General features: G+C 37.2%; 2 protein-coding genes across 3 annotated transcripts; both read left to right on the forward strand.

Annotated features, from left to right (window-relative positions):
• The first annotated feature begins 628 nt into the window (after positions 1-628).
• Positions 629-5,985, forward strand: LOC135156100 (uncharacterized). Its single transcript, XM_064107238.1, has 2 exons — positions 629-667; positions 5,263-5,985. The coding sequence occupies exons 1-2, from the start codon at positions 629-631 to the stop codon at positions 5,983-5,985; spliced, it is 762 nt and encodes a 253-aa protein (XP_063963308.1).
• Positions 5,986-13,682: 7,697 nt separating this feature from the next.
• Positions 13,683-25,588, forward strand: LOC129272783 (exogastrula-inducing polypeptide-like). 2 transcript variants are annotated; one of them, XM_054909885.2, is made up of 7 exons: positions 13,683-14,091; positions 16,481-16,522; positions 18,474-18,635; positions 19,322-19,510; positions 21,368-21,583; positions 22,488-22,703; positions 24,370-25,588. In XM_054909885.2, the coding sequence occupies exons 1-7, from the start codon at positions 14,022-14,024 to the stop codon at positions 24,474-24,476; spliced, it is 1,002 nt and encodes a 333-aa protein (XP_054765860.2). In that variant the 5' UTR covers positions 13,683-14,021; the 3' UTR covers positions 24,477-25,588. The 2 variants fall into 2 exon arrangements, with proteins under 2 accessions (XP_054765860.2, XP_054765863.2); XM_054909888.2 differs by lacking the exon at positions 18,474-18,635 and having other exon boundaries at positions 13,867-14,091.
• The last annotated feature ends 991 nt before the right edge of the window (positions 25,589-26,579 follow it).

The raw sequence follows: 26,579 nt of genomic DNA on the forward strand, positions 1-26,579 counted from the left end.
AAAAGACAAATTACGCTAAACAATGTGTGGTATATAAATGTTGTGTTATGTGCTACTTTAAGATTGACCAGAGTGAATGTTGGTTTATGCTTCTCACATGCCTATTTTGATACCTAATTTTGATTGGCTGCTTAAAACCTATTTGTGAAAAGACAAATTACGCTAAACAATGTGTGGTATATAAATGTTGTGTTATGTGCTACTTTAAGATTGACCAGAGTGAATGTTGGTTTATGCTTCTCACATGCCTAAAAGGTGTGTATGATATGCCGAAAATAATTTTATGGCATCAAAATGATCATTAATTAGATTTATTAAAAAAAACTTTAAAATCTGAAAAATATTAACCGCGCTTTATCAAGCTGTGTTGACTTTTGTAAAACGCAGAGTATATAACACCACGAATGTATCACTATGAGGAGGGTTTTTGGCTGAAATTATTCTACAAGTAAGTTTAACTCTAGAAGAGTTGTGGGTATAGCCCTTATTTGGGTTAGCAACCTTTATTTTGTTTATTATGCCCGGAATTATGTCATTTTCATGGAATGGAAGGGGAATCGTCCTCGCCATGCAAAAGCGAATGGCAATTTGCCCATACGGTGCGCTACGATGACTGCGCGGTATAAAAATGACCGTTTTTGAACAGGTTTTTGGGGTGTTGTGTCAAGTAAAATCGGCTCTACATGACAACGGGCAAAAACGGGCAGCTAAATTTGGTATCGACTTAAAGCTTAGACATCGGGAAAAATGATGCTTATAGAATATAGACGGAAATCCACGGAAATCTAAACGTTTCTAATGTAAATGCAAAAAACATGGATTTTCAGCCTATTTCGAGGAATAATCATCCTATAAACCGCCTGAAAGGTGTCTTTTATCTACTTTGAACCCTTTCTTACGAAAAAAGAATATTTCAGGATTATGTTGGAGCCATTTCAGATTCCTACATGAAAAACCTCCTGTGAAATGGCCTGCTTTTCAACTAGGTTATCATATACGCGAAATTTCGCAAAATGTCACATTTTACGATTTGAGGTAGGAAATTAACAACCTTTATGCAAATTCCGGAATGAAATATTTTGCTGAAGTATTCTTCAAAGTGTTGTCTTTCAGCTGGGCATAACAAAAATTAAAAATCTGAAATTGCCCAAAATGACTTTTGGCGCACTTTTGTTTCGCCCCGGCCCACTGTGCGTCGTCACCACTCGCTCATGAAGCGGCACCAACATCGCCACCACACACACATGAAACTACACAAACATCGTCACAACAACCTAATGAAGCAATAAAAACATTGCCATCACACTCTAATGTAGGATGCGAAATATATTGTACGTTTGATTTTGCCAGCGCCATAATGTGGCTGCGACGAATGCAAGGAATGCTCCCCAGGGAGTGGAAATTGTGCACTTTTCGTGCTTGATTGAAATGAATCAAATGACCGGGGTAATAATATGCTGTAACGCGCTTTGGGCCATTCTGGGAAAAGCGCTTTATAAAAATTGGCTATTATTATTATTATTATTATTATTAATGAAAAAATATTAACATCATCGCGCACACATGAAGCAATACAAACATCGTCACACCAACCTAATGAATAGATATCAACATCGTCACCACACCCTTATGAAAAGACACCAAAATCGTCACCACACCCTAATGAAAAGATTCCAACATCGTCATCACACCCTAATGAAAAGATACCAACATCGTCACCACACCCTAATGAAAAGACACCAACATCGTCACCACACCCTAATGAAAAGACACCAACATCGTCATCACACCCTAATGAAAAGACACCAACATCGTCACCACACCCTAATGAAAAGACACCAACATCGTCATCACACCCTAATGAATAATTACCAACATCGTCACCGTAACCTAATGATTAGATCCCACCGTCGTCACCACTCGCTCATGAAGCGGCACCAACATCGCCACCACATATACATGAAACTATACAAACATCGTCACAACAACCTAATGAAGCAATAAAAACATTGCCATCACACTCTAATGAAAAAATATTAACATCATCGCACACACATGAAGCGATACAAATATCGTCACACCAACCTAATGAATATATATCAACATCGTCACCATAACCTAATGAAAAGATATCAACATCGTCACCACACCCTCATGAAAAGATACCAACATCGTCACCACACCCTAATGAAAAGATACCAACATCGTCTTCACACCCTAATGAAAAGATACCAACATCGTCACCACACCCTCATGAAAAGACACCAACATCGTCACCACACCCTAATGAAAAGATACCAACATCGTCACCACACCCTCATGAATAGATACCAACATCGTCACCACACCCTCATGAAAAGACACCAACATCGTCACCACACCCTAATGAAAAGATACCAACATCGTCACCACACCCTCATGAAAAGACACCAACATCGTCACCACACCCTAATGAAAAGATACCAACATCGTCACCACACCCTCATGAATAGATACCAACATCGTCACCACACCCTCATGAAAAGATACCAACATCGTCACCACACTCTAATGAAAAGATACCAACATCGTCACCACACCCTAATGAAAAGATACCAACATCGTCACCACACCCTCATGAATAGATACCAACATCGTCACCACACCCTCATGAAAAGACACCAACATCGTCACCACACCCTAATGAAAAGATACCAACATCGTCACCACACCCTCATGAATAGATACCAACATCGTCACCACACCCTCATGAAAAGACACCAACATCGTCACCACACCCTAATGAAAAGATACCAACATCGTCACCACACCCTCATGAATAGATACCAACATCGTCACCACACCCTCATGAAAAGATACCAACATCGTCACCACACTCTAATGAAAAGATACCAACATCGTCACCACACCCTAATGAAAAGATACCAACATCGTCACCACACCCTAATGAAAAGACACCAACATCGTCACCACACCCTCATGAAAAGATACCAACATCGTCACCACACCCTCATGAAAAGACACCAACATCGTCACCACACCCTCATGAAAAGACACCAACATCGTCACCACACCTTAATGAATAGATACTAACATAGTCACCACACCCCATGAAAAGATACCAACATCGTCACCACACTCTAAGGAAAAAAATCAACATCGTCACCACAATCTCTGGAAAAGATATCAACATCGTCACCACACCATAATGAAAAGATATCAACATCGTCACCACACTCTAAGGAAAAGATATAAGCATCGTCACCACACCCTAATGAAAAGATACCAACATCGTCACCACACTCTAAGGAAAAGATATCAACATCGTCACCACACTCTGATGAAAAGATATCAACATCGTCACCACACCCTAATGAAAAGATATAAACATCGTCACCACACCCTAATGAAAAGATATCAACATCGTCACCACACTCTAAGGAAAAGATACCAACATTGTCACCACACCCTAATGAAAAGATACCAACATCGTCACCACACCCTAATGAAAAGATACCAACATCGTCACCACACCCTAATGAAAAGATACCAATATCGTCACCACACCCTAATGAAAAGATACCAACATCGTCACCACATCCTAATGAAAAGATACCAACATTGTCACCACACCCTCATGAAGAGATACCAACATCGTCACCACACCCTCATGAAAAGATACCAACATCGTCACCACACCCTAATGAAAAGATACCAACATCGTCACCACATCCTAATGAAAAGATACCAACATTGTCACCACACCCTCATGAAGAGATACCAACATCGTCACCACACCCTCATGAAAAGATACCAACATCGTCACCACACCCTAATGAAAAGATACCAACATCGTCACCACACCCTAATGAAAAGATACCAACATCGTCACCACACCCTCATGAAAAGATATCAACATCGTCACCACACTCTAAGGAAAAGATATCAACATCGTCACCACACTCTGATGAAAAGATATAAACATCGTCACCACACCATAATGAAAAGATATCAACATCGTCACCACACTCTAAGGAAAAGATATAAACATCGTCACCACACCCTAATGAAAAGATAACAACATCGTCACCACACCCTAATGAAAAGATACCAACATCGTCACCACACCCTCATGAATAGATACCAACATCGTCACCACACCCTCATGAAAAGATACCAACATCGTCACCACACCCTAATGAAAAGATACCAATATCGTCACCACACCCTAACGAAAAGATACCAACATCGTCACCACATCCTAATGAAAAGATACCAACATTGTCACCACACCCTCATGAAGAGATACCAACATCGTCACCACACCCTAATGAAAAGATACCAACATCGTCACCACATCCTAAGGAAAAGATATAAACATCGTCACCACACCCTAATGAAAAGATACCAACATCGTCACCACACTCTAAGGAAAAGATATCAACATCGTCACCACACTCTGATGAAAAGATATCAACATCGTCACCACACCCTAATGAAAAGATATAAACATCGTCACCACACCCTAATGAAAAGATATCAACATCGTCACCACACTCTAAGGAAAAGATACCAACATTGTCACCACACCCTAATGAAAAGATACCAACATCGTCACCACACCCTAATGAAAAGATACCAACATCGTCACCACACCCTAATGAAAAGATACCAATATCGTCACCACACCCTAATGAAAAGATACCAACATCGTCACCACATCCTAATGAAAAGATACCAACATTGTCACCACACCCTCATGAAGAGATACCAACATCGTCACCACACCCTCATGAAAAGATACCAACATCGTCACCACACCCTAATGAAAAGATACCAACATCGTCACCACATCCTAATGAAAAGATACCAACATTGTCACCACACCCTCATGAAGAGATACCAACATCGTCACCACACCCTCATGAAAAGATACCAACATCGTCACCACACCCTAATGAAAAGATACCAACATCGTCACCACACCCTAATGAAAAGATACCAACATCGTCACCACACCCTCATGAAAAGATATCAACATCGTCACCACACTCTAAGGAAAAGATATCAACATCGTCACCACACTCTGATGAAAAGATATAAACATCGTCACCACACCATAATGAAAAGATATCAACATCGTCACCACACTCTAAGGAAAAGATATAAACATCGTCACCACACCCTAATGAAAAGATACCAACATCGTCACCACACCCTAATGAAAAGATACCAACATCGTCACCACACCCTCATGAATAGATACCAACATCGTCACCACACCCTCATGAAAAGATACCAACATCGTCACCACACCCTAATGAAAAGATACCAATATCGTCACCACACCCTAACGAAAAGATACCAACATCGTCACCACATCCTAATGAAAAGATACCAACATTGTCACCACACCCTCATGAAGAGATACCAACATCGTCACCACACCCTAATGAAAAGATACCAACATCGTCACCACATCCTAATGAAAAGATACCAATATCGTCACCACATCCTAATGAAGAGATACCAACATCGTCACCATACCTTAATGAAAAGATACCAATATCGTCACCACATCCTAATGAAAAGATACCAACATCGTCACCACACCCTAATGAAAAGATACCAACATCGTCACCACATCCTAATGAAAAGATACCAACATTGTCACCACACCCTCATGAAGAGATACCAACATCGTCACCACACCCTAATGAAAAGATACCAACATCGTCACCAAATCCTAATGAAAAGATACCAATATCGTCACCACATCCTAATGAAGAGATACCAACATCGTCACCATACCTTAATGAAAAGATACCAATATCGTCACCACATCCTAATGAAAAGATACCAACATCGTCACCACACCCTAATGAAAAGATACCAACATCGTCACCACACCCTAATGAAAATATACCAACATCGTCACCACACCTTTATGACAATACACCAAAATCATCACCACAACCTCATTAAAAATACAACCATCGACATCAAAACATTGTGAAAGTATGCAAACGCTGTCACATGGTGCAAAGCAATCAACAGAGATAACATAGTCCGAAGAAAACATATGCCAACATGTGGGAGATAATGGATTCTTATTCATTTTATTTGATGTACGTTTCAAGGAGAGCAACAGATCGCCATCTACGACATGAAGAGAGCAAGGTCATATCAATATTCAAATTACATTGTATTTACCCTCTATTTCGAGCTAACAATTAAGGCATGATTGACAGGGCTCTAGGCCTACATTTTAATGATGTAAAATGCTAATTCAAACATTTTGTATAGATTAGAAGTTTAGAACAGACTGCTGATACAATGGATAACACTAATATGAGAGTGGTGTTGGCTCAGTCGGTAACGCGTCTGCCTGTCGAACCAAAGATCGTGGGTTCGAGTCCACCCCGGGCGGATGACTGAAGCCAGTGCGTTGTGTGTAAACGTCTCTCCCATGTTTCATAGATGCAGGCTATGTTACAATGGAAAACACTCCGTCCCTCGGATAGGACGTTAAATGGAGGCCCCGTGTAGAGGAGAGTCACCACCTTTGCACGTTAAGAACCCACTGCTCTATTCGTATAAGAGTAGGGGGAAACCCCGGTGTAGTGGTCCACCTGCATTCCCCCCAATCAGTTATATCGGGAGGAGAGACCTGCGGGTCATAGTGATTCAGTTCGCTTTTCGCCTCCCAGGCACAGGTGACGCCAAACAAAATAATAATAATAATGATAATAATATTGCTATTTTGCATTACAAAATAATTCCATTGAATGATATGTACAGTCTAAACTGTATGTATATGTTGTATCTGAATAGGTGAGTGTTTTTTCACTTAGATTTTGATTCACCGATTTTTGACAAAGGCTGTTTTGTCATTGAAGGGTTTTTAAAAAAAAGCGCCTCCGGAGTGTTTGCGAAGATGTCCTTGTCATTCCAAGCGGGGTCGTAGCGATGGATCTGGGGTTGACCAGGAAAGGGGCTTCTCAAACGTTTTCTTCACAAAACTCTATCAAGCAAAAAGGGGCTCATCACCCTGTATAAGATGTATTTCGCCGTGTAAATAACAAAAGAAAAGAAAAAACAGGGGTTACGATACCCACTGATGCCACGGACTGGGGCCTCATTTTCTAAATCAAACCTAAAGTTATGTTTCTTCACTAAAGTTTTACATTTTCCCCGAGGGTTTGGAACCCGGCCCCCATGTCCGAGAATCCACCACTGCGCGGACGATATCATAGAATGGAAACTTTAAGTGTCTTTCTACATGACAAGTTTACAAAATACTTTATCTTGTCATTTCGAGTAAATTTTGTTTGTCGACATGGCCACAAAGTATATCTCACCATGTATACTTCTGTAAAATGACTTATCGCCATGGAATTATAAGGTTGGATAAACAATAATTACGTTATATAGCAAGACACACTTTTTCATTGAACATTGTCTCGACAAAAACATACAGTCGACTTGATAAATTCCAGGGATGTTGGCGCTCGAATGTTTTAGTAATGAAGACATCCCTGGTAAACTCTAGCTACCAAGGCTTTATTCGATTGCTTCCTTTGAAATAAATCTGTGAGGCTTTACCTAATAAAAGACATTGTATATCTCAGTGTTATTTACGTAAAAAAGCTTTTAAAACAGCTATTGTTAAGCTTCTCGACACCTGAAGTTTTATCAGGCCACAAATCCAGTTTACTTTTGTTTTCTCTATTGCAGCTTACTGTAGCAGAAGAAAATACAACGTGCTGCAAGAAACAGAACGCATAAAAAATAAGGAAAATTATTATTTTAAAAGGACAAAAATACAATATGTCTATATAAGAAGAAAAGAAAAGAAGAAAAGAGAAAAAATGCAGGAAAAAATGAAACAAGAAAAGAAAAAGAGAACAAAAGAAAAGAAAAGAAAAAAAAAGAAATGAAAAGAAAAGAAAAAAGAAAAGAAAAAGAATAGGAAAAAAGAAGAAAAAAAATAAGAGGAAAAAGAAAAAAAAATAACAAGAAAAGAAAAGAAAACAGAAGAAAAGAAAAGAAAAATAACAAGAATAACAAGCTGTTGAAAATGAACAAAAGCTGTGGCAAAAATAGTCAATCCTGACTGGTTGCCAACCAAGGAAAGAAGAAGAAGAAGACATGCACTCATCGGAGTAGAATCGCATGAATGAACAGAACGCTAGAGCAAAACAGAATAGGCCTATAGATTGTAGATTGTGGGATATTGATAAAGAAAATAGGGGATGATGTTTTAAAAAGTATAAGTAGATCAAACGTACTCGTTGTATGCAGGGATTATTCATCAAGGTTGCTGTTGTCAGTAATTCCCCATGTGTTTTCTTGGAAACATTATTTTCTTGTTTTACATGTATCTTCAGTAATGGTTATACTAAATCATGTGGACCGTTTACATATGACAAAATATATCATTAAACATTTTCTTTAACTTATCTAATCAATGAAAATTTCAATACCACTGTAAGTAAATATGTTGTCAGCTGTTTAAAATACATGCATGTCTTTTTAATATAAAATTGCGTTAGGAACATGACGTTTCTACAATCTATACCTCTCCGAATAACAGCGGTTAGACTGAAGATGGTTATCCAGCTCATAATATGTGGAAAACTAATAAATAAACATAAAACAAAACGAAACAAAATAACCCAGAATCATACTTGAATCAAGCAGTAGGTTCCATAAATGCACATCATATTCAGTTCATATTCGTATCTTCAAGATATTGTTCAGAATTATACCATATTGTAACAGAGCAGGATGGGGGGGGGGTTAAAGTCCGGATTGTTAATAACAAGAACGAAATTCCTCCTTTTTCCTTAGAATTTGAAAACAAAATATAGATCCATCGATTCGTGCAGATTTTTGTTATCATTCATCTTCATAATAGTGTCCAGTATTACTTTTATAACAATTCATATATTTCTTGCTAAACTATCATACTTACTGTGCTTGTTGGAGTACAACTTGTCCGATCATATAAAAAAAATGATGATTAGTGTATGGTCTGCCATTACACTTTTATATGCACAAACAATTATGGGTGAAGTTGAACATGTTGAATAGCTCTATACAAGGAATCTCTAAGCTGGTGTAGTATTGAGTTTTTATACCTTACGGTTTGAATGCATCGATCTTAAAAACGTCCACACTCAACAAATGATGCACTTTTATCCGTCAATATATATGTACATAAAATAAATTGAATAGATGCGATTTGTGTGATTCAGGAATCAGGACATTCCCTTTCCATTGCTTTCTAAACACGACAATTATCCCTATATCTCCTGGAAAGTTTTTAAAGAAAGAGCTTTATTCTCCCTTGTCTGAATTTCCTTTATATCACGTAACTTTCCACGTCAATGGTTGCTTTGTGAAAAAGTGACCGATTTAAGACCTTTCGGCTTGTCGGTGTTAAGTAAAGGAAAGAGGAATCCTCAATTGAAACAGAGGAGCTAAAATTTCTTCATCGGCTGACCAGTGCTTACTGTCTAACAACCAGTTTAAAAGTACATGTCTAATAGCAAGATGATAAGGGGCAAATAGCCAGGCCAAAAATAAAGAACAAAACTGTATTCTGTAGAAGGAGACCATAAACAATATAAAGAGTCTCTGGAAATATTAAGTCTGAGTCGATCAAAAAAACCCTCTTACTCAATGTAAAGGACCCCCATGGAAGAACAGTGGTAATTTGTTAATACCGCTGAAATGGGCCATCCTCCATATTTTATATGATGTATACGATTTGTTGAATTTGAACATAATTATTTTTATATGGAAATAAATACAAACAAACAATGATTCTCGTTGCTCTGCCTTGTTTATTCATTTTTTTAATGTTGTTTTGGTGTTTGCGTGTGTGTTGGAGGGAGGGGCGTGTTTGTGAGTGTGTTGGGATTCTCGTTCTTATTGTATAGCGCATAACAAAATACAACCATAGGATCACCACAAGCATCTAGGCTGACACAACACAACTCTTTCCAGGACAGCGTGTACGCTTTTTGCTGGGCTTTTTTTTTGGGGGGGAAGTACCTTTTAAAGGTTCAAGGTTCAAGGTTTACTTATGTTTCAGTCACACCGCCCATAACAACTCCAATCCGATTAATGATATGCCATTCAAATGAATATAATGATTGGTCCTGGGTCGGACGGTTAGATTGGTATGACTGAGGCATTACTCTTCGTTATGATGATATAAGTGGTTCCCATTTTCTTCTTCTTCTTCTTCTTCTTTTTCTTCTTCTTCTCCTTTTTTTCTTCTTCTTAATCTTCTTCTTGTTATTATTATTATTATCATTACTATTATTATCATTATTATGATCATTACTATTATTATAATTATTATTTATATTATTATCATCCTTTCTTCCTTTCTTCAAAATCTAGTTCTCGTTATCTGCCTCCGCTCTTTTTATTCTACTTCACCAAAGCATGCATCTTTGCATCTTCTGATGAAAGGAACAGAATACGGAACCCTTCAAAATGTAAAGTTATACAGTGTTTATTCATTTTTTAAATTTTGCTCTTCAACAAACCATGCTTTCTTTTGGTAAAGAGCACTGTGTGATTTAAAGGAATTTCCTTATATCGATAATAATCCGATTCCACACGAGAGTTGCTCATTGAAACAGATTTACGTTTACAAATCTTTTCACATGAATAACCATCGCTTTATTTACAAAAAATCTCGATATTGATTTGTTATTGTTCAAGTATGACACTGACATCCCCTTATGAATGAAGACGAATTTTAAAGTTTTGAAGAAAGTAAAAGCTACTCAGGCGCGGATCTAACCGGATTGGACACAATAGTTTTGAGAGTCCTACTACTGTGCGACATGGCCCTAAAAATGGTAGAGTGTCTAATCTGACTGTACCCGCTCCCACTTATCTGCGAGTAATTCTCACGCCTTCTACAGTTTGTACAAGGTCTTTTAATTAAGAATCAAATTTCAATTTTATCGGATTCCCATCTGAATTCATAACATACTGTTGACATATTAAAGAACGAATTTGATTGAATTTATTTCTACGACAAAAACACAATACAAAATGATATAGTATTACATTAAAAAGTACATATAAAGATTTTCATTTATAAACAATTTTCATTCAAATACAAATTATAGGGAAATAATCTCTTTTGAACGATGTGTCACATATTATTGCCTTCTATTTGTTCAAACAGATCGAATCCACAACGCCATCAGTATGGCAGGATGTAACGGCTAGTGTTCCTTCTTTCGACTATCCAATGGCGGTGGCGGTTTCGTTTTGATAGCATTATGGAATGTGTTTACGATTTTTTTTGGATTTAAAAATACAGAGAAAAAACATTATTTTGGAACATATGCATGCAAGAGAAATCATATACAATTAAAACAAAGAATTATAAATATGGGAGATTTATTTCATTTTGTGTACGTTCACTTCGGTTTGCATTTGACGTACTCATGATTTATGTTCTGCTGTTCTACAATTATCACGTAAGAAGGCAGACTTCAGTCGCCAGAAATGAAATACTAAGTTGTATCCCATCTCACTGCCACGCTTCTTAGCTGCGGAAGATACGGTACAAGGAAGTCGAGATGTTATGCTAGCTTCAAGATAGGATTAATTAGAAATAGAAACGGTTGAGGTGTTTAAGGCTGAGTCTTTGCACAAGGAAAATAACAATGGAAGAATAAAGAAGGAAATCCAAGCTCAAAAGTGCAGTTGGTTGAAAAAAGAAAGCATTCTAAGATATAAATAACTCTTTACATTGGGCCTTTTCTACAATGAAGAGACGCTCATGCCGCGAGCGATGGGGAAGGGGGGGGGGAAGGTGACTCGGTCGTTCAACTTTGGTTAATTTTATTTACTTTTATTTCCCATATCTTGAACTATTTCTGAGAGTGTACCAATTAATTCACTTTAGTTCATTATTTTAGTTCACTGTCAAATTTCCAAATCATTTCAAAATGTTACCCCTCAATTTGAACGAAACTTCAGTTTTATATTTGATTTAAACACCCAGCTCCGTTTTTATCAAATCACTTTTGGAATAAGATCTGCAATAAAACATTATTAAAAAAAATGCATCCCATATCATGGCTGTAATCGGAGTGTCATTCGTTACCTTATATATACTGTGTTGTATAATTTTAGTACGGGGTTAAGAAAATCCAGTGTTAAAAAAACGTATGAAATGTTTATTCCTGAGTGAAAAATAAAATCAGTGACAACAAATGTCACATCTCCTTAAATTATTAGCCTTTATTAGCTTTATTAGCTCTCGAACCTCTACAAAATATGGTGACCGCGCCTTTTCTTCAATTGCCCCTTCCCTTTGGAATAAGCTACCATCTTACATTCATAATGCCAAGTCTGTAAATCAGTTCAAAACCCTACTCAAAACCTACCTGTTTAATAAATGATTCACAGTTGTGGGTCGGTCAATTGGAGGTGCACACCAGTTTTGATTTTTGATTATTAGTATAGTTGTATTAGCTGTGTCATTTTCCCCTGTCACTTTTATTTTACTAGTATTTTATTTTTAACCCAAATACAAACCATAAACAGAACACAGTGCGCTTAGAAACACCAGTAGTAAGCGCCTTATAAATGTTATGTATTATTATTAAAATGGTATATCTTAGCATTTCTAAGAACGCGTATCACTGAAAAACATTGTTTTAAATATAATTTGACAAAATGAACTTGGTTCTATTTCATGCTCTATCAGTGCAGTGAACACATTGAGCTATGAAAAAATAAAAGAAATTCAAGCATTTAGAACCCTACAGCTTGTTCATTTCTCATCTCCGTACCATTTCTTATAATTTTTTAAATCACTTAAGTGCATTCTGCTGAGTACATTCATGTTGAGTAAAGTCAATTCAAATGCGTAAAAGAAACTTGTTATGGACGTAGTGTTGACAGACAAATCCACGCTTCATATAATTTCCCTATTTATTGTGTCGTGGAGGTAAACAACCTAGGGCCCGTAACACATAGCTTAACAATGATCGTAGAACATTTTCTATGATTGATTCCATTGACTACAATGTACAATCAATCGTAAAAATCAAGCGTACGATCAATCGCTAACCTTTGTGTTACGGAGCCCTGTTCAGTATTTTGTACCACTTTTTTTTAAATAATGGTACTCAATGAAGCTTGGTCATAACTAATACGTTATTCTTTCAAGTAATACAAGTCTGATAATTATCAATTTGATAATTTTTTTTCTAAACTATCATAAACATTGGGTTTCCTTTTATTGACATGTCACGTATAGTTTCTTTTTAACTTGTCCAGGTTGATTTATGATAGGAGAACCTCAGAAATCGACTTTCTTAGCAAACACTAAATCTACAAAAGAGCAAACAGAAATGAATTTGACGTAACACGCCAAGTGACGCGTCGTTGTTGTCAGGCTCCGTGTGGTTAGTGTATTTTGTTTCCTTTCGTAAAAGATACACCGATAATCTACTCCCCGTCCACTCTCCTAGCTCTTCCCATTTTGCATGTTTATCTAAATCCGCGTTAGCTTTAGAACTACTTTAATTTGAATGGGGCCACAAAATCTCTGACTCATTCAGTACATCGTTGATAATTGTCCGTTCGCCCTCCAGATTATACATCTGAGAAGAAAAGAAAGAAAAGCTTTCAATCAAAGCAACGCATTCAAGAAGGAATCCCTGAATTCTCAGGTAACTCATAAAATGGCACAACAATGGCAAGAATGCTCATCCGCAAAAGCTACTTTCTAAAGACTCCCACCGTTTAACGCTCGCCCCCGGGTTGAGTCGACGCCTAATTCTTGTCAAGGAAAGTTGATGCCTGGATGGGCACATGGTGCAACTGGGCGCGGTCCAACGAAGAACCATTCACTTTCCCCTGAACCGTATAAAATGGAAAAAAATCTTGTGGCTGTCTGACACTTTCATCCAAATTTCTGCCAGGAGAAATCTTTCTGCTCTGCGCTGCGTCGGGAATAAGACTTCAAGATGAAGACATATCTTGCTTTCATGGTCGCCATCATTGGCGTTGGTATGGTTGTCGCTGAAGAGAATCTGAGTACGTATTCTTCTTTTTATCTTCATTGATATTCACTTTCTAATTAATAATAACTGATAATTGAAAGGCAACGTTTTGTTGACATATAGTCCTAGCAGTATGTCACCCTCTTCGTCGTTGTTAACCCTATTCGAATAATGTTCGTATCCTTGTATTGCTTTATGATTTTTTTCTATTGTTTTATGTTACCTTTACTTAGTCTATTATTGTTGTATTTGCTATTGCTCTATTCTAAACTCTGTTTTTATTGCATTGAGTGAATAATATGCTGACTATATTGATCATTTCCTTCTTACTATATATTTTTTTTAAGGCATGTGCCACGAAAATATTACTGCCAAATATTCAGCGTTTAGATATATTTTATTATATCCAATTTGTTCTCTCTATCCCATCACGTTTTGTGTAGAATCTTCGCCATCATGCAAAGCGTTCCCCTTTTTTCTTCAAAATTGAGAATCCGTATCTATATTTTTAGTCCGGACTTTCGCATTTACTACGGAAATACTTTTTCCTAGGTCTATGCTACAAGGCACCAATTCCTTTGGAAATGCAAGTCAAATCATAATGGAGTGCTGAGAGGCTTTTGTCGAAAGTTGGCGGACTGGACTGGGACAGCATCGGAATCTCTTGACTCTGGACAACGACGTTTTGCAATTGTTCGTCTGGTGCAAATCTTCGGTTTATCTGCTGTCCCAGTCTATCAACTTTCGACAAACGCACGTCCGCTCTAATTCTCCATTGTGACTTTCATTTCATTTTAAAGGAATCGATGCATTGTAGAGAGTGTCTGAGTGTGTCTCCGTAGTAAATGCGAAAACACCCAAATGATGTGCCTTTTCAGTGTTGTTTTGAGGGATAATGAAATATCCTCGCATGTCTCGCGATATCCATATAATTATTGATTAAATGGATGGGAAATATGATATTAGAAAATATTGAAATCTTGCCGGAAAATGTGGGAGCTTGCAGAAAAGTTGCAATTAAATGAAAAGGAATCGATGCATTGTAGAGAGTGTCTCCGTAGTAAATGCGAAAACTCCCAAATGAGGTGCGTTTTCAGTGCAGTTTTGAGGGATAATGAAATATCCTCGCATGTCTCACGATATCCATAGAATTATTGATAAAATGGATGGGAAATATGATATTAGAAAATATTGAAATCTTGTGGGAAAATGTGGGAGCTTGCAGAAACGTTGCAATTAAATGAAACCTAAAAAAGAGATGAAACGGGATGAAACGTTACATATTTTCATCCCAGATGAGCTCAAGTATGGGACTTACAGGCCCGTATTCTGAACTCATGTTTAAAGGAGAATGAAACCCTTGAAACCAGCTGAATCCATATCAAAGAGAAAAATCAAAGAAACATATTGTTGAAAGTTTGAGGAAGATTGAATGAATAATAAGAAAGTTATGAGCATTTGAATATTGAGATCACTAATGCCATGTAGATCCTCCCATTGGCAATGCGACCAAGATCTGTGATGTCACACACGTACAACTCCCTCATTACTTCAGTACTTATTTCACTTATATTCTCACTTTTATAGAGTCTATCACAAGGTGAGGTGTTCATTTTATGAGAGGACGAGTACAGAGGTTTCACAACATTATATCATTGATGAATCGTTTGTCATATGATTAGAATGAGCAAAAAGAGATGTTTTGGGGTATATTTTCAGTGTCCAAATGGGGAGAGTTGTTCATCTGTGACAACATAGATCTTGGTCGCATTGCCAATGAGAGGATCACCATAGCATTAGTGATCTCAACATTCAAATGCTCATAACTCTTCTATTGCTAGTCCTATTTTACTCAAACTTTTTTTGATATTATTCTTTGATTTTTCTGCTTTCAAAAAAGCTAACTTGCTCCAAGAGTTTCATTCTCCTTTAAATCAAACCCTGGTTTAAAGTTGTGGTTTAACTATGGATAGCCAATTGGAACATAAATCTCTATTAGTTCATGTTCAATTTATTAACTCTTAATGACACTCAAATCATTTATATATAACTGTTTCAGAAGGATAACTGAAATATTTTCTTCATTTTGAAAGCAAAGGGAAACAAAATAGTAAATATAAGAAGTATACAATATAAGCAGAATGTTTGATTTTTTTGCTCTGCATAATTTTAGCACAGAGTTAGACTTACTATGGTCTAAAGTTAAACCTGACTTAAGAATACGGGCCACAGTATCTGATATCTAAATTAGCATTTGAAAACGGTCCGTTCAGAAGCTCGTCCAAGATACCGAAGACTTATTCAAGGTGATGGTCAACTACTTATAAGGCAGTCTACCCTAACAAGTACATGTGGTTAATTTCCTTGCCGTGATCGAATTGATCCTATTCAAATTATATACATGTATACATTTTTCTTTTCAGAGGAAAGGCTCGTGGTAGCCCTGAAATCACTTGTACAGGACAGTAAGTATAAACTAATTTTCATTAAAAAAAAAAGTTAATAAATTTCCGAGAGAATATATCTAAAGGAGAATGAAACCAGGTTACACTATAAAAGCAGATCAACTAAAGTTTGAAGGAGAATGGAATTGAGGAGGTTAAGATTTGAATAATCACAAAATATGTGATGTCCACTGATCTGTAACTGATCAGTGGTTACGTCACACCTGAACAGTCACTCGTTATTCTTGTAAGGATTCAATCTTCATTCTATCTCGTCTAAAAATTACACATTGCAGAGGACAAGTACACAAGCTAACCTGTTCCAAAGATTTCCTTCTCGTTGAAAGGATTTTGTACATATACTGTACGGTACCGTATGTAATTGTAGAAACAAAGAATTTACATATATCTCAAATGTTCTCTTTACTATATCCAAAGTAAGTTCCCCTCATAGTAGTGGTTTACAAGATTATTTTATATCAGATTATATATATTTTGAACGACAAGATATAAGCAAACTCATTACCTTTGTTTTTATTAAGCATTAATTTCTCCATATCATAGTTACATCTTCCATATTTTGGGTAAATATAATAAAGCATAGTCATGATTGTAGGCAAAAATAAATTCACAAACTGTCCATTTGGAATTCGGCAGAATGTAAATGAGTTTGTCATTTCCTGCGATCCTGCGGACAATTAACTATGCTTCCGACCCAAGATGCAAGTTTGGCGAATCCCTGGAAGAGGAATTGAAATCCCCATGAAAGTGAGTTATCGCAAATACTGGACAGACGCTTTCTGAAACGTTGAGAATATATTGTCAAAAAAACCTTCGTGAAAAAGCAGTCCTTGTCGAAAATCGGTGAATCAAAACAGCAGTTTCGTCCTGGTCTTTGGACAATGATAAATTTGCAATTTTTTGTCCGGTCCGAGTCTAGGGACGATCTGCTGTCCCGTTTCACGAATTTTCGACAATGACCTCTAATCTGTTCATGGTAATTTGACGGGCATTTTCAATAGATTTTTAACGCTTCAGAAAGTGTCTGTGTAGTGGTTGCGAAAACTCGCCAAAGCCACAGTCGCACAAACGAAACCGACCGATGACACGTTATAGGAAAAGACCAAATAGCTTTGGTCGGTCTGGGAGTGGGAAGCCTACTGAACTAGATCATGGTCGCAGACAGGGGGGGAAGGCCGAGGCGCATGCCCCCCCCCAAAAAAAAAAAGTTCGCTTGCTTTGCTTCCTCGCTTTCGAGTTTCTTTGTATTTTTTTATTAGTCCCCCTCTTAAGTTTGGGTTAGGGGGAGTAGCTCCACTTTAACACAAGCCAAATTGGACAATGATCTTGTATATTCACTTTGAATTCGTAGGTGGTACTCTAGCAGGGAATGACACACTCGTTCAATTGTTAAACGGTTTTGAATGCAAATTTTGCTTGGAGCGTTGTGGCCCGGTAATTAAGTCATTTAGTCACAGGTGTTCAAAACAGAAAGAGGGTCGTGGGTACAAATCCCAGTCAGAGGTAATTTCCTTCAGCTAGAAATTGACCCACAATGTGCTGCACTCAACCCAGGTGAGGTGAATGCTAGTATGGAAGTATTTCCTTATTTCCTTTTCCCCTGAACATGTGGAATTACCATTGTTTAACGTTTTATGGTTCAGTCATGTTGGTCCTTATTGCAAAATCTGTAAAAAAAAAATGAAATATTGTATAATTCAAACAATAACAGACAAAAGAAATAGAGAGTGTGGGACATCATCGATTCTCTCATTTGCATGTGACTAAATTGTGCATATAACTATTTCGTGAAAAATAATCGAAACTTTAAAATGTCATAACTTTCTTATTTTACATCCGATTTTGATGAATTTTTTAGCAATATGCTTGTCTGATATTTCTCTATTGATTCAAATCAACATTTTTTTCTGGGGTGGACTTGACCTTTAAATATCATTACCTTCCGTGATAGATGAGGAGCTAAGTCTGGAAGCCCGAGACTCTCAGACTAGGTGCATGATGGATACCAAGAACTGCAACGAACACGGTTCATGCGTTTCGGACCGATGGGGATCGTACTACTGCAAGTGTACCTGGCCATACAGATATGGAGGATCCGACTCTTCTTGCCATCGTTAGTATACAAACGAACAAAATTGTACAAGAGTTGCTCTTTTCCTTTCATAGAATAATTGCTCACACTTGTTTTCTTTATACGCACACTTGAGATAGATTTACATCTATCCGGACAAAAAGAAATAATAACACCCCCATAGCTATATCCCTAAACACATCCCTTACAGTCGGACGTATGTCCCCGACATACCCTACATCCAAGTCTTTTGAAAATGTCCTTTTGTTTGAGTGGTATCTTCTCGTTTTGTCCCAAGTGTCATCTGAGACTAAGACGGAATACTTACAAAAACTTACGTACCCTTTAAAAAAAATGTTTAAAAATGTATATCTATTTCATTGATGTCTTCTCGTATTGTTCCCATCTAAGACTAAGTCCTAAGAAATACCCTCGAATCATAATGTACACAAAAATGAAAAAAAAAAAGTAAAATGTCTTTGTCTCACTGATGTTATTTCGATTTGTCTCGAGTGTCATATAATAGCTTCTCGTCTTGTTCCCAGGGCCATATGAGACTAGCTCGGAAGATTAAAAAATGTACACGTTCCCTATAAAACAAATAACAGATGTCTTTTTGTCTCCTGGATGTATTTTTTCTCGTTTCGACCCCAGTGTCATAATTCTTACACACGTTCACTATCAAAATAAAATTCTGTCTCATTGATGTCTTTTCGTTTTGTCTCCAGCGCCACCTGAGACTAAGCCGGAAGACCTAGAGATGCAAGCCAGAGACACCGAGAGCAGGTGTATGACAGACACTAACGAGTGCGATGGACACGGTACTTGTGTTCAGAGTACGTTCGGTAGGAGGACTGGACAGTTTATCTGCCGCTGCGATGCTGGATACAAGAACAACCTAAATGGTGGTTGCAATGGTATGTATCAAAATATGGGGGACAGGGGCGACTATGACTTTCAAGCAATTAAAAAAAGAAAAAGAAAAAAGAGAGGAAATGGATGAGAAATACGAATTTCTCGGGATTGAAATAGATCCAGCGCGGCTTTAAGTAGGTTCTAGTCGCATTCTAACAATTTAAAAGAAATAACATTTCACTTGTATTTAACATACACACACAAAATGAGGATAAATAACATAACCCTTTTTTTTAGTCAAATGAGATTGTTTACCCAAATTGTAAAACGACACTTAATGTGATGCATTCACGACACGAAATTATGGATAGTTGAATAATTTTTAGAAACACGCGCTGATGATAGTGAAAGAAGCTATAAGTCAATAGGTTTTCAAGTATCACTTAAATATTTCCTATTCATTTTCCCAAACTACATAGGCATCAGAATACAGGTATTTGCACTTATTGACCTGGTTTTCCTGAATTATACCTCCTCCCGGTTATCCGAGAATGCACTTCTATTGATATATTTAAACGTTACTTGAAGGCACGTCTATTAAATTTTTCCTATTCTTAGTGTAAATTACTCCTTCTTTATACCTCGGATTCAAGGTAATGAAAAAGCTGATAAGTTAGCCAAAGAAGCTTTAGATCTGGATGTAACAGAAATACAGATACCTTACACGGATCTAAAATCAAAGGTTAATACTTATATTAGAAATAAATGGCAAACATCATGGGATCTAAATCCTAATAATAAACTCCATCAACACCAACCAAGACTTGAATCACAAAATTCTCTTCCATTAGCTAAACGACGGGAAGACATTGTATTGACCCGTGCTCGTATTGGACATTCTCACTTAACACATGCATATTTATTTGCAGGAGAAAATCCACCTCAATGTATATCATGTAATTGTACACTTACAGTTAAACACATCCTCATTGAATGTGCTGATTTTGCACATATTCGTACTAACTTTTATGATGTTCCTGACCTTAAGACATTATTTAGAGATATTTCACGATTATGTATTGTAAATTTCCTAAAGGAGATCAATCTTTTTATTAGATTTTAGGTGGGAAACTGTTCGAATCCCAATCACAACAGGTATACCCTTGGGCAAGGTATTTTATTCCAATTGTCTAGTCTTTCGGAGGAGACTCTAAGCCGTCGGTCCCGTGTAAGGGAGAGTCACACCATTTGCACGTTAAAAAACCTACTCCTCTTTTCGTAAAGAGTAGGGAAGTTATCCCGGGGAAGTAGTTAACATATTAATTTATTGCTGATAATCACTTATAATCCTGTTCCTTTGTAAAGTTGCATTAGGGTAATTTGTACTGTATTATAGTAACCTTTCCAGATTAACTGTCCGACACTTATATGACACGCATGTGTTGATAGTGTCGTTAAATTTTTATCAATCAATCAATCTTTATACCTCGGTCACATTTGTTCTACGGCGGCAGTATGGCGAGTCGAAAACAGTCGTTTTAACATTTTTTGTACCAGCTAATTATAGGTGGTTTGAATAAAAATGAATAAAACGGCTGTTTTCGACTCGCCGTACGGCCGCCGTAGAGCAAATGTGACCGAGGTATTAATGTATCATTGCGAATGTTGATTTTTTTTTCTCTCCATACCTTCTTTCTTTCATTGCCTCTTGGGCGCCCTACCGCTACTACATACTATCATCATCACCATCATCATCACCTTCATCATCACCACCATCATCATCACCATCATGATCATCATCTTTATGATCATCATCATCACCATCACCATCATCATCGTCATCATCATCGTCATCATCACCATCATCATCATCGTCATCATCACCTACATCATTACTATTATTATCATTACTCCTGCAGCCCTTACTGAACGAGAGATCGAATACCTGTCCAACGTTGCTCGCGACATGGAGCTGGAAATGTTGACCCGTGACACAATGTCCCGTTGCGTCTCTGACACACAGAACTGCGACGGGAACGGCAAGTGCACACAGAGTACCTTCGGCCGTAACAGCGGACAATACATCTGCCTCTGTGACGCTGGCTTCAAGAACAATGCATACGGAGGCTGCTCCCGTAAGTATTCAACATCTTTACTGTCACTTGGTGTACAGGCAGTTACTCTACTTCTCGCATAGTATAATACCACGTGGTCTAATTCCATTTGGTCTACCATCACATATACTGTGTTTGGTCTATAATACACTTGATCCTATACTCAGACAATTCTCATCTAAGCTAAAGCACAGTTCTTATCACCTAAAGCTAAAGTACAGTTCTAATCACCACTTCGTCGACTAATTATGGTAAACTTTGTCACTATTTGGTCTATAAATAGTTCATCTAACCATAGAGACTAGACTCTTAGACCAAGTGTATATTACATAAAACAGGCGGCCTAACGGGAAATTAGACAAAATTACGCATGGACATACTGGTGATTAGATCAAACAGTGCACTAACTGGGTGGTGTTTTCTTTAAATAAGAGTGGAAAACGCTATAATTCCTTGGCTTTTTTCCACTCCTTACCAGCCTTTTGCCATTGCGTTTTTAGAGTGTACGAACTCGGATTAGACCATGCGCGATAAGACCGAACGAAGAGAAGACAAAGCAGGTCTATTTAGACCTATCGGTAATTTACCTATGCAACATACTCAGAAATTGTAACTACTATTGCTGCTATTATGAAATAAAAATGATTAATATTTAAAGTTACCGATGTTTGAAAATATGATATAAACGGGCTGGGCATCTTTCTCCCTTGGGGGTGGTGGTGGTGGGACGGAGGGGGTTGTTAGAGTTTCGGGAGCTGTATAGTAATATTCGTTTATGAATCCAATTGACTTGATTGATATCTAGCTTTACGAATATCCTGATAGAACGTCCCGCTTTGTTGACCGGACCCTCATTGTTTAACGTTGTTCATTAGTATAGAATCGTTTGACCAATATTCATATTTGTGTTTCCCGACATATACAGCCCAAACAGAACGTGAGGTTGAGTTTCTAGCCATGCTCTCTCGCGATCTGCAACTGGAACTGCAAGCCCGTGACACCTTGCGTCAGTGTAACGCTGACACCAACAACTGTGACGGGGCCGGTGAGTGCAAGCAAAGTGCCTTCGGACGTAACCTTGGACAATACATCTGTTGGTGTAATACAGGCTACAGCAATAACCTGTATGGTGGATGTTCACGTAAGTATATCATTTAACGAGTTATTGTGTGATTTTATTTATTTGTTTTAGTTATTTATTTACCACTCGTGGGATGGAACACCCTATCTGCAAATGCTGTTTTCCATAGGGGTCCATACATACAAAAATAAAAATGTACAATATACAATCAAACATGGTAATGACAAAAGCATAAAAACATAAAATAATGGCGAAAGAAACAAAATACAATATGATAATAAAAGCAAAATATATATAAAAGCAATAAGGGGATTAAAAGAAAAAATGTTTAAAAATGTAAACAATAGAAAAATAACTTAAAGATAACCTAAACTCAAGCAGGGGCTAAGGGATTGAATGAAGAGGGAAATGGTGTAGGCGTTGCTAAGAACAATAATCAGGATGAGGGGGATGAGCATGTTTTTAAGGTGTGTTTTAAAGGAATGTAAAGTGATTCAAGGGGGAATTTTCTTTTCAATAAAGTTCCATATTTGGGCACCTCGGTAGACAAAGCATCTTTTACCATAATTCGTCTTTGGATGCGTTAACCTTAATTGTGTTTTTCCAGATCTGGTATTACCATAATGATAAAGGCGCACCAACAAAACCGTTTCCAAACCAAGCGATTCTCTGGTATTATAAATTAGTTTAACTTAACAGTATGGTCGGTCTGGTTTGGTTCTACCAGTATGAATGTGGCATAATGAGAAGTATTTCCATAATTCAAGTTTGAGGCCATTGTAAATTAAATTAATTTTGATTCCCAGTTGAAAATTTTATTGACCTATCAACATTTTTACACCAACCTAAACATAACAATAAATTATTTCAATCTGGACTGGACAAATCCAGATTTTGTCAAAATATTATGCCAAATTGTATTTTACTTAACAAATACGAGGATAATAATATCTTTTCCTTTTCAGACATATAAAAAAGAATGAAAAAACATTTTACAACACATCATTCATGTACAAAAAGTGACATTTTACATTTCAATCATTCACACTCAGTCAACTCATGAAGAATCACTCTAACAATTCACACTTGAAATTCAAACATCAAATAAATTGGGAAAGAATAGAGCAAAAGCGGTTAAAGATATACAATTTATTTCACAAAACAAATCGAGAGGTAGTACGAATCACCAAAAAGGGATAAGCTTATACCAGTAGGATACTCTACAATGTATGAAGTAATACAAATCAAGAAGGATAAGCTTATCCCTGTACAATACTCTGTAATGTATGAGGCAATGCAAATCAAATGGGAGAAGCTTTTACCTGTATGACATGTCATGCCTTTACATGTCTTTATGAAAGGGACGAAATAACGTGATATAGCTGCTGTGGATCAGGGGTGGCACGAGTCCTTTGTTTCTCAGTGCAATGTTTATGCTTTACCACGGAACAATGCAGGGGGGAATTCGATTAAACCAGCCTTATTGCGCGTAATCTTTTTTAAATATAATTTGAAGTACAAAACCCGGAATTGATTATCTATATTACCAAAATATGCAAAGATACAAATACACCTTGTATGTTGGAAAGCGTGGAATAGGAGATAACAAAAGCCCACATGTGTATCCCTACCAGATAAGATATTGCGACGGTGATGATAAAGTATAGGTTTCTAAAAACGTACAATAGATTGAAATAAAATGGGTATTTCTTTTTTCTTTCTCCAGCCGACGAACTTCCTGAGAATAAAGAAGAAGATGAGGTCGCGGATGACGTGTCCAAACGCCGAATGGAACTTATGCAGCAGATAACTGACCTCCTAGCTGAAGAATAAACCAAGTATAAAGAGACCAAAACTGTGATACCATTAGAAAATACTCTATGTTCCCTCTAATTTCCGCTCAGTCGTCATTAAAAGAAAGAAGATGGTGTGTTGTAGGCTTCGTGTAGAGTCGGTGACCAATCAGAATTACCTTCCAGTCAAATAACTTTCCAACTCCATATATCTAGAGAGTCAAACTTTTGTAATAGTTCCCCCGGATATTTCATAGATTCAGTTTGAACCCTGGGGGCCGTTTCATAAATATGTTCATAAGTTGAAAGCGACTGGTGATCCTTTCTTGTGGTAAACGATATTCACCATTATGTTCATTGGTGATTATTTAGCGCGTAAGAAAGGTTCACCGGTCGCTCTTCAATTCGCTCTTAACGAACAGCTTTATGAAACACCCACCAGGTATATCGTAATTTCAGCTGCTACACTCAATGATATGAAGTCGGTTGGTTCCCGGTTTACTGTTAAATTTGGTTAGCATTTGGTTTAGTGTAACTAGGTTGGTGCCGAAGATTTCGGAAATTCTATGATAATAACCAAACTCTAAATTACTCTGGCACCGTACCCTCATATGTGACCAGCTTTTTCAAACTAATCAAGTCAAATGAGCTTGTAATTCGTTTAATTTGATTTTTAAAATCAGTTTCCCTGTTCAAAGGTATAAGTTTTAGCATTATTATTACCATTGATCATGTTAATTAATGTAAAGATAGTACCAAAGGTGAAATATCTATAGCCACACTTACACTTACATAAAAAAGGCACAAATGTCTCATCTTCCATGAAAAAGTTACCCAGACTAAAACGTCGATATCACTGTTTTGAAAAATAGGTCATGGAAATAGGTTTATCCAATATAAGATTTATATAATATAATTGATATCATTATCGTAGTGGTTATTATTGTGATTTATTATCATTATTGTTAACATTTTTATACATCTGATATCTTTATTTTCAAGCTGCAGAGAATTAATGTCTTCTTCCATGTTTGCGAATAAATGACATTTGCAATGGAAAGAATCGCGCCTTGTGAAATTTCTTTGTACATTAATCTCTTCTTCATGATACAATTATGACATGTTCATGTGAGATTATAATACACAAATGAATTAATCTTGTGTAAATTTCAAATTGACACATGTTACCTGTCTACAACTTTTATAAACAAAATAAGTGAATGAATGTCAAGGAAAATTGGAAAACTCACATTTATTTATTTCATTTTTATTTAGTTTACTGAAAATTTGTCCAGGGAATGTAAACTTTGGAAGAAGATCTCATAAAGAAAAACCTATCAAACAACACAACTATTGATGTTTAGGAAATCCTTGCGTATTTCCGTAAACCCCGCGCATTTTGGTAAACGTTTGGAACGGAAATGTTTTATTTAAATTCTCGTGAACACACCCTCGTGTGTAATATATCATTCTCGTCACCACACCCTCGTGTAAGATATCATTCTCGTCACCACACCCTCGTGTAAGATATCATTCTCGTCACCACACCCTCGTGTAAGATATCATTCTCGTCACCACACTCTCGTGTAAGATATCATTCTCGTCACCACACCCTCGAGTAAGATATCATTCTCCTCACCACACCCTCGTGTAAGATATCATTCTCGTCACCACAATCTCGTGTAAGATATCATTCTCATCACCACACCCTCGAGTATGATATCATTCTCCTCACCACACCCTCGTGTAAGATATCATTCTCGTCACCACACCCTCGTGTAAGATATCATTCTCATCACCACACTCTCGTGTAAGATATCATTCTCGTCACCACACCCTCGAGTAAGATATCATTCTCCTCACCACACCCTCGTGTAAGATATCATTCTCGTCACCACACTCTCGTGTAAGATATCATTCTCCTCACCACACCCTCGTGTAAGATATCATTCTCGTCACCACACCCTCGTGTAAGATATCATTCTCGTCACCACACCCTCGTGTAAGATATCATTCTCGTCACCACACTCTCGTGTAAGATATCATTCTCGTCACCACACCCTCGAGTAAGATATCATTCTCCTCACCACACCCTCGTGTAAGATATCATTCTCGTCACCACAATCTCGTGTAAGATATCATT

This window comes from Lytechinus pictus, chromosome 12, assembly GCF_037042905.1.
Source record: "Lytechinus pictus isolate F3 Inbred chromosome 12, Lp3.0, whole genome shotgun sequence".
NCBI classification, from domain to species: domain Eukaryota; kingdom Metazoa; phylum Echinodermata; class Echinoidea; order Temnopleuroida; family Toxopneustidae; genus Lytechinus; species Lytechinus pictus.